Below are 8,788 nucleotides of genomic sequence, written 5' to 3'. Positions count from 1 at the left end.
CGGGGGGCTCCGGCGGCGAGCTTGGGGCTCCCGTGAGTGCCGGGCAGACCCTGCCGCGGGTGTCGCCCCCCCCCCAGCGGCGCAGCCCCAAGCCCCCGGTGCAGGAGCCTTCTCGGCGCGGAGGTAACTGGTTCGTGTTTCCCAAGCTGAAGAAGAAGGGATGAGTAAGAGCAAGGACGATGCTCCGCATGAGCTGGAGAGTCAGTTCGTGCTGCGACTGCCACCGGTAAGGGCTGCTCAGCCTGGTGCGGCCAGAGGCGCTGCCGGCCCGGTGTAGGCGCTGCAAGGTCCGGTTTGCTCGGCGGGCACGGGGTTCGGGAGAGGGATTAGCAAGGTGGGTGGTGTCAGCGGGGAAGCTGCACACCTGGCAAAGGACGGGGAAGCAGGGTGGGTGCTTTTGGCCTTGGGCAGTGAAACAAAAAAATTAACTCAACAGTCAGAATCCAGTATAACTGTCAGGCCCTTTCCATAGCCCGTTCCCACTCATTTGAACAGATTTTCGGCAGCCTCTTCTTCAGAGGTGCTTCTGCCACCCGGAGCAGGAGGCTCAGAAGGCAATTTAGAGGGTTAGAGAGGAAATTTTTGTGAGAGTAGAGCTTTCACAGAATCATCTGGGTTGGAAAAGACTTTGAAACTCCTCCAGTCGAACCATTAACCCACCACTGACCGTTCCTAACTCCCCCAGATCCCTCAGCGCTGGCTCAGCCCGACTCTTCAACCCCTCCAGGGATGGGGACTCCCCCCCCTGCCCTGGGCAGCCCATTCCAACGCCCAACAGCCCCTTCTGCACAGAAATCCTTCCTCAGAGCCAGCCTGACCCTGCCCTGGGCAGCTTGAGGCCATTCCCTCGGGGCCTGGCGCTGGGTCCTTGGCTCCAGAGACTCATCCCCCCTCTCTGCACCCTCCTGTCAGGGAGCTGTAGAGGGCCAGGAGGTCTCCCCTCAGCCTCCTCTTCTCCAGACTAAACCCCCCCAGTTCCCCCAGCCGCTCCCCAGCAGACCTGTGCTCCAGACCCTGCCCCAGCTCCGTTGCCCTTCTCTGGACACGCTCGAGTCATTCAATGGCCTTTTTGGGGTGAGGGGCCTAAACGTGAACGCAGTCGTCGAGGTGCAGCCTTACCAGTGCCGAGCCCAGGGGTGAGATCCCTCCCCTGTCCCTGCTGGCCACACTGTTCCTGACACAAGCCTTTAGTCAGTGCTGAGTCTTCAGTTGCTGTGGCTGTCAGTACACTTGATGCTATTTGTTAGGTTGTCTGGGGCCTCGCACCACTGTCCCAGCCGTGTTGTGTCAGGAGGTGTGAAGGACACTGTCAGCGGCACAGCCACAGGGTTAACATGCTATCGGGAGGAGGGTGCAGTCTTTATTGGAGCTCTTGCAGTTCTTTTTCTGCACTGGGATGGCAGGGGTCTTTAAAGCTGGGTAGGTTGGATAGAAGCCTTGAGGGATTCTCAGAGGACGTCTGATAGAAGTCCAGTCCTGATAGAAGTCTGTCCAACTTTCCCAGGAATACGCCTCCACCGTGCGGCGAGCGGTACAGTCTGGAAATGTCAACTTGAAGGACAGGCTCACCATTGAGCTACATGGTGAGTGAGGATTGGGGCATCTTAAAACTCCTCTGACTGTCCACAAGTGAAGCTTGTGTTTTCCCATGAAATTTCTGCTGCCCATGAACGTGTTGCTCAGTTTAGCTGTTTAGTGGCAGCACTAACCTGTCCTGTGGCTTTCCGCAGCGGATGGGCGCCACGGGATTGTCCGCGTAGACCGGGTGCCGCTGGCAGCCAAGCTGGTGGATCTGCCCTGCATCATCGAGAGCTTAAAAACCATTGACAAGAAAACCTTCTATAAGACAGCAGATATTTGTCAGGTATGGGCTGTCCTTCTTGTGTGTCCCAACAGCTTAACTCCTTGCTCCTCTCTCCAGGAAAACCCTTCTACACTTCGGCAGCTGGACACTCAGTATAACATGGCCAGTTTCTTTGGGTTTGCAATGTTAGCAGTTTAAAATTCCCCACTCTGCTTGGGGTTTAGAGATCCTGTTTCTGAAGCATGAAGTGTGATTGTGCTTGTAACAGCTTAACTGCTGCTGTGTTTAGGTAGGAACTGAGCTGGGTGTGAAACGTGTTTCATGTGCCCCGTGCCTGTGAATCCCTTTGGCTCACAACACGCAGTGGGCAGTCACCATTCATTTTCCAGTAAAGCTTTCACATCTTTTTGTCCTTGCATTATGATAAGCACCCTTTGTATTTATGTGGGGATTCCAGATGCTTGTTTGCACTGTGGATGGTGACCTCTACCCCCCTTTGGAAGAGCAGACTGTGAGCACTGACCCCAAGGCAAACAAGAAGAAGGACAAGGACAGAGAGAAGAAATTCATCTGGAACCATGGCAGTGAGTAGAGGCTGTGCCAAACCCCTCCATCCCACCACACCAGTGTCCCCATAGCTGTGCAGGGCACTCACCGCTGCCGTGTCCTGGCTGTGCTGCTGCTCCGTTTTCGGTGCTCTCTGTTCCTTCTCCTTTTTGGCATGCAGCTCTCCCATTTGCCTGACACATCCAATCTGTTTCCTCTGTCACAGTCACTCTTCCCCTGAAAAATGTACGAAAGAGAAGATTCCGGAAAACAGCTAAGAAGAAGGTGAGTTGCTTCTCACACATGGAGATGCAATAACCAAGGGATGGGAAGTCAGAAACTTCAGAGCTGTAACTGTCTGTTAGTCCAGAAAACATGTAATGCCTTAACATTGCTTCACATGTTTCCTTGGGTGAAGGAAGGGTGGTAGATTTAAACACCTCTTTGGGTGCTTCCTCCATGTTTTCCAAGATGCTCCTGAGGGGAAAGTCCTCTGTGCAGAGAACTGCTGGACTCCATTCCTGCGGCTGCCTTGCCATAGTGCATCTCTTCCTGCTCACAGAGAAGAAAGGAAGACTCACATGGAAATGAGGCTTCACTCATTCCTGCTTTCCCAGCTGAAATCTTCTCTCTGTGCATGGCCCGTTCACTTCCCCAACAGGGAACACTACAAATAGAATAACTGTCATTTCAGCTGGGGGAGTGACAACAGATGGAGCTCAGAGACTGTCTCTGTGCATATGCACAAGCCAGGCAAGGTGTTGGGGGGATGCAGCACCGTGAGGTTGGGAAGACTTGTTCTTCTCTACTTTGCAGTCTCTGAGAACAGGATGGAGTGCTATTTTACATGACATTTGGGAAACAAATTACTTGAGACATTCTTATACCACACAGGAGAGATTTGATGTCACTGCATTGAGATTCTTAGCTAATTTAAAAGTGAAAAATGAAACCTTCTTTTGAATGGATGGGAAGGAGTTGAACTGACCATCCATCAGGAAACGGTACCTCAAGGACTTTCTGCATACACACAGAAAGTCTTATTTCATAAGTAGTATAAGTAGAAAAGTGAGAGCGTACAGCCCACCACGGAGCTCTGTACAAAAGGGATGGATTGCTTTCTGGAGGTGCATAAATTACTTTCAGGGTAAGAACAAGCAAAGACTGAGCAAAAAGCATAAAAGAGAGGCTTGAAATATGGCTCTGTCCAGAGGTGGAGGGTTGGAGTTGATCAGCACCAGCAGCGTGCATGAGGCGTTTAACAGTGTCTCTGTTCTCTTTCCCCTCTCTGGCCCAGTATATCGAGTCTCCTGATGTGGAAAAAGAGGTGAAGCGTCTCCTGAGCACAGATGCTGAAGCTGTCAGTGTCCGTATCCTTTTAGGAGAAAAAAAGCTCAAGGGGGGGAGAGGACACTGTGTGACCTGGAGGTTGTGGAAATAAGAGACAATTTCAGCTTGGTGTGGGTGTGAAAGACTGGGAGATAAGCAAACAAGAGGCACTGAAGTTTTGGAGCTTCATCTTTGCCTTGTTCAAAGCTGTGCCAGGGCAGGGTCAGGCTGGCTCTGAGGAAGGATTTCTGTGCAGAAGGGGCTGTTAGGCGTTGGAATGGGCTGCCCAGGGCAGGGGGGGAGTCCCCATCCCTGGAGGGGTTGAAGAGTCGGGCTGAGCCAGCGCTGAGGGATCTGGGGGAGTTGGGAACGGTCAGGGTGAGGGTCATGGACTGGAGGAGCTTCAAGGGCTTTTCCAACCAAGAGGATTCTGTGAAAGTTCATTGTTTCTTGACCTTCCTTGCAGACTGTACTGTTGTGCTGAGCAGGAACTTAAGTAAGAGCAGAGGGGAAGTCAGCAAAAAAGGAGGTTGGGATGGTTTGTCTTGGATGTCCCTGGCTGCAAGGCCAGACTTGGAGGGACAGTAATCTCATGCAGTTTCTAGCATTCTTTTGTCATACTGCATCTTTTGTGTTCCTCTTTTTCCCTTGACTGGTCTGTTCCTGCTGTCAGGCTGGGAAGTCATTGCTGAAGATGAAACAAAAGAAGTTGACAACCATGGTTCGCTCACCAGCTTGGACATCTCCTCCCCAGGGATGTCAGGACATAAGCAAGGCCATGGCTCCTCAGGTGCAGTGGGGAAGGCTGTTGTTTTCTTTCTAGCCACTAAACAATCAGTTGGGCACATCATCTCTGGAGTAAGCCCTAAGCAGAGCAAAGGAGAGAGGGTGTTGAGACAGGCACCCTGCACTTATATGGTTCCTGGCAAGCAAAGGGTGCCGGGAGGTCACATCAGCTGTGTTTTTCCTCTTTCCTTTTGCACTCTTTAGAACATGATGAACTGCGGGAGATATTTAATGACATCAGCAGCAGCAGCGAAGATGAAGATGAGAGGGATCATCATGATGACGAAGACCTGAACATTATGGACACTGAGGAGGACTTGGAGAGGCAGCTGCAGGACAAGCTGAATGAGTCCGATGGGCAGCAACAGGAGAATGAGGGGTCCAACCAAATAGGTGAGTGAGCGACAGAGCGCAGCAGAGTCACCAGGCTGCCAGGCAGCCCACGCTGCCCACCTCTGCTGCTGCTCTGGGTCTGAGCTCACTCTCTTCCAGTCATGGGGATCCAGAAGCAGATTGACAACCTGAAAAGTAAACTCCAGGAGACCCAGGACAGGAGGAAGCGCCAGGAAGATCTCATCATGAAAGTGGAGAACCTAGCTCTCAAGGTGAGACTCTCCTGGGGTCTCTTCAAGTCTGCTTAGTGCTGGCTTGTCATTAGATCCAGTAGAGTGATTCAGCTGCTACCCTGGAAAAGCCAGCGGGGCCTTTGCCTGCTAGGTTAAAAATAATGTGACCATACACACTCCAGCATTTCTTCATAGAGGCAAAACAATCCATGAAACTGCAGGAGATAAGGGGGTTGGTTGGGACTTGCTGCACCATTTGATGTGTGCCAGCACTCGTTCAGTTGAGAACACATTGGTAACTGGTCTGGCATGTCTATCTCTGCAGACCCGTCTCCAGGCTGTGCTGGATGAGTTCAAGCAGCAGGAAGAGCGAGAGAAACAGCAGGTGAGGAAAATTCCCCCAGTGGAGTGGGAAGAACTGGGGCACGACATGGTTCTAGGCTTGGCCTCTGACAAAGTTTCCTGAACACTGTGTACCACACCAGCTGCTTTGAACTCTGGTGTTACGGGCAAGGTGAGGTTGTACTTCATCTGTAGTTGCATGGAGCTTCCCAAGACAAAAGGAGGTGTAGGAAACAGGGTTGGTTGCAGCCTTCTGGAGGCACAGTGAACTAAAACGTGTGAGTCTGCAGTCCAAGGCTGCTGGGTAACACGTGACACAGAAACCCACTGCCACACCTGCATGAGAAAGTAGCTGCAGGATCTTTGCAGATTTCTTGCCTTGGCAGCTCTGCTGAGTTTTAACCAGGCACCAAGGCAGGAGGTTTCCATTCCTGGGTTCCTGTTAAGCAGCTTCCCCAGTGAGTTCTGCTGCAGAGGTGCCCAGGCACGGCTCCAGCAACATACGGGCACAGCGGCTACTAGTGCAGGGGAGGATCTGCAGGAACACAGAGTGCTTGGGGTGGAGCTGCCGTGTGGCCCAGCCATGCCTCACTGCAATGCCTCACTCCCTCTTCCCAGATGACGTCCCTGCAGGAGCAGCTGGAGTCCCTCATGGAAAAGTGAGGAGCGGGCCTGGGTCTCTGTACCTGCAAGCAGAGCTGGAAGTGTTGTTCATCGGCCGTGCTGAAGTCTTTGCTCTACTCACACACTTCTGCCAGATGTGCTGCTGGGCAGTGCTAGAGGCTCCATGTCCAGAGCTGCTCTCACGTACATTGTGCTTGGGAAGCTAAAGAATCGGACTACGCCTGTGAGAGCAGCCAAAACACTGGATTTACAGTAAATATTCAGGACTATTCTCCCAGAGGGCTTTAGTGCTCCCTGGGACAGTGCAGTGCAGCTTTCTGCATCTTCTTGGTGGGCTGTGGCCTGGCAGGAGCTTGTTCTTGTGTTTGAGGCATGCTTGTGTCTGCAAACCAGACTCAATAAAGTACTATTTCCAACCCTGGTGTGTTCCCTTCTGGGCTCTGGAGCACAGATCAGCACTGCTGAAATACTCCTAGCAGGGCTGGGTCAAAGGGAGACTGTGTGTTAAGGGGACCCTCTGAGCTGTCACTGTGGGAGGAACAAGCCCTTCCTGATGAGGGAGTTTTTTTAATTCCTTACAGACTAGGCAGGCAAATCCCAGATTAACCTGGTAGGGTGGAAAGAGGATTAGAAAGGCAATTCCAGAACGCAACGGAGGGCACCAGGGGTGTCAGCGAGGGTGTGCCACAGCAGGACGCCCCTCCTGCAGCCTAAAGGGCAGGGGCAGAGTAGAAGGCATCCAAGCTCTGGCCCCAGCACAGAAAGGGAGAGGCCGGAAGCAGCCCTGGGAGATGACATGTCCAGATAGTCAAGAACGGGAGATACCCTGAGCAAGAGGGGGCTTGGGAAGGGCTGGAGCGCACCCACGTGTGTCAGCCTGTGACCTGCTTCGGGGGGCTGGCAGGAGCGGCCATGGAAGAAACCTACCTGCTGAATGTGGAAGGCGTCAAAAAGAAGATTCTGCATGGAGGCCAAGGGGAGCTGCCGAAGTTGCAGGATGGGAGCAAGGTAAATTGTCTTGGTTGTTCCCCAAAGCCCTAGGAGAGGGGAGTGGGTGCGACACCGCCATCCCTGCCCATTACAGTTAGATTCCCCGCTCACAAGCTGAGCTCTGCAGGAAGGGCTGTTTTGGGCACATGCAGCCGCATTTTTCTCACAGTGACCACTGATACTGCCCACTGCCTTCACCTTGCATCGGTGCTGTCACTTGCCTCCTCCCTATCTCCTGAGGCCGTTGGAGCTCAGCAGCTATGATGGGTTGCTGGAAATCTGCCGTTCCCGATGGGTGTCAAACAGGAGTGAGGGGTGCGAAGCAGGAGCTCTGGGGGATTTCTGAGATTTCTCAGCCCAGGGGTATGGGCAGATGAGTGTGTGTTCTGCCAGGTCCTGGTGGATGCTGTGGGAGCGGCATGTACTGGGTTATAAAGGGGGATCCAACGAGAGCAGCAGGATATAGCACCGATGGGTGTTAAGATACTCCACCATCTGCTTGCTGTCAAAGCAAGTGGGTAGGAGGCACAATCTCCTGCTGTGGATGGAGAGCTGCCAATCAAACCAGCACCTTACTGGGAGCAGGCTCGGCCCCACATCCTGGCCCTGTGGCAGAGGGAGTCGGGGCTGGTGAGGGGATGGAGAGCTCTCACTGTGGTGCCTGCCCTGGCTTGACACTGAGCTTTCTCTGGGGCAGATCACCTTCCACTTCCAGACGCTGAAGGATGACTTTGAGCGGACAGTGATCGATGACAGCCGGGAAGCTGGCTTCCCCATGGAGCTCATCGTGGGCAAGATGTTCAAGCTGGAGATCTGGGAGACGCTGCTCAGCTCCATGAGACCTGGGGAGGTGGCCGAGTTCTGGTGCGACGCCATCGTGAGTGAGGGGCCTGTGGGCACCCACTCCCCCCCCTTTCTGCAGAGCCAGGGCGCAGCACCATGCACCCGGAGATGCTCCAGCCTTGCCTGGTGCAAGCGCAGGGGGCAGAGGTGTCACTCAGCCACAGGACCAGGGGGGATGCCCCGAGGAAGGGGTGCAGGCTGGCCCTATGCAGCTGAGCAGGGTGCTCCCCCTCTTTGCAGCACACGGGCATGTACGCCCTGGTCTCCAGGGGCATGCGGAGGATCGCAGAGGGCCAGGACCCCCTGGAAGGGCAGAATCACCGCTGCGGCATGGGCAACATGTTTGACTACCACAGCACGGGCTATGATGACCTGGATGAGCTGCAGCGGACGCCGCAGCCCCTCATCTTCATCATGGAGTTGTTCCGGGTAAGGGGGATGGTGGGGGTGGCTGCCAGCACAGGGGCTGCTGGGGCAGACAGCTCAGCTCCTCGTGCCTGTGCAGGTGGAGGAGCCCTCAGCATACAAGCGTGACACCTGGGCAATGAGCAAGGAGGAAAAGCTGGCAGCAGTGCCTGTGCTGCACAGTGAAGGCAACCGCCTCGTCCTCCGCAAGGAGTTTGGACAGGCAGCAGCAAAGTACCAGGAGGCTGTCATCTGCCTGAGGAACCTCCAGGCCAAGGTGAGCAGGACCCAACCACCTCCTGTCCTCCCTGGCTGCATTTCCTCAGTGAAGCACAACCCTGGGGACCCTGGATGCAGCTGTGAACCACACGCTGTGGCTCCCTGGGGCAGGAGAAGCCATGGGAAGAGGGCTGGCTGAAGCTGGAGAACCTGGTCACGCCACTGGTGCTCAACTACTGCCAGTGCCAGCTGGAGCTGGGCGAGTACTATGAGGTGCTGGAGCACACGACAGAGCTCCTCCAGAAACACAATGGTACACCCCCACCCCCCCACC

At 54.3% G+C, this 8,788-nt stretch overlaps 2 protein-coding genes across 2 annotated transcripts in view; both read left to right on the top strand.

Moving 5' to 3' along the window:
• Positions 1 to 100: 100 nt before the first annotated feature.
• TAF7L (TATA-box binding protein associated factor 7 like) lies at positions 101 to 6,418 on the top strand. Its single transcript, XM_026848278.1, has 11 exons — positions 101 to 226; positions 1,505 to 1,583; positions 1,731 to 1,864; positions 2,262 to 2,388; positions 2,577 to 2,635; positions 3,648 to 3,720; positions 4,353 to 4,469; positions 4,670 to 4,858; positions 4,958 to 5,070; positions 5,357 to 5,416; positions 5,992 to 6,418. The coding sequence occupies exons 1-11, from the start codon at positions 161 to 163 to the stop codon at positions 6,034 to 6,036; spliced, it is 1,062 nt and encodes a 353-aa protein (XP_026704079.1). The 5' UTR covers positions 101 to 160; the 3' UTR covers positions 6,037 to 6,418.
• Positions 6,419 to 6,623: 205 nt separating this feature from the next.
• Positions 6,624 to 8,788, top strand: part of LOC113480134 (aryl-hydrocarbon-interacting protein-like 1) — a 5,865-nt gene continuing 3,700 nt past the window's right edge. The window contains exons 1-5 of the mRNA XM_026848753.1: positions 6,624 to 7,005; positions 7,685 to 7,864; positions 8,071 to 8,259; positions 8,336 to 8,512; positions 8,626 to 8,767. Coding sequence (XP_026704554.1) covers positions 6,910 to 7,005; positions 7,685 to 7,864; positions 8,071 to 8,259; positions 8,336 to 8,512; positions 8,626 to 8,767 — 784 coding nt within the window. The 5' untranslated portion in view covers positions 6,624 to 6,909. The remainder of the gene's footprint in view (positions 7,006 to 7,684; positions 7,865 to 8,070; positions 8,260 to 8,335; positions 8,513 to 8,625; positions 8,768 to 8,788) is intronic.

Source organism: Athene cunicularia (assembly GCF_003259725.1).
Source record: "Athene cunicularia isolate RWA chromosome 4 unlocalized genomic scaffold, athCun1 chr4_part3, whole genome shotgun sequence".
Lineage (NCBI taxonomy): Eukaryota > Metazoa > Chordata > Aves > Strigiformes > Strigidae > Athene > Athene cunicularia.
This window is presented reverse-complemented; position numbering and strand designations above follow the sequence as displayed.

Excerpts from the sequence above, each read along its gene's own strand:
- TAF7L (XM_026848278.1), top strand. The coding sequence starts at position 161 with ATGAGTAAGAGCAAGGACGATGCTCCGCATGAGCTGGAGAGTCAGTTC. Across the intron at positions 1,584-1,730 it reads GCTCACCATTGAGCTACATG|CGGATGGGCGCCACGGGATT; the intron begins GTGAGTGAGGAT and ends GGCTTTCCGCAG. Across the intron at positions 2,636-3,647 it reads GGAAAACAGCTAAGAAGAAG|TATATCGAGTCTCCTGATGT; the intron begins GTGAGTTGCTTC and ends TCTCTGGCCCAG.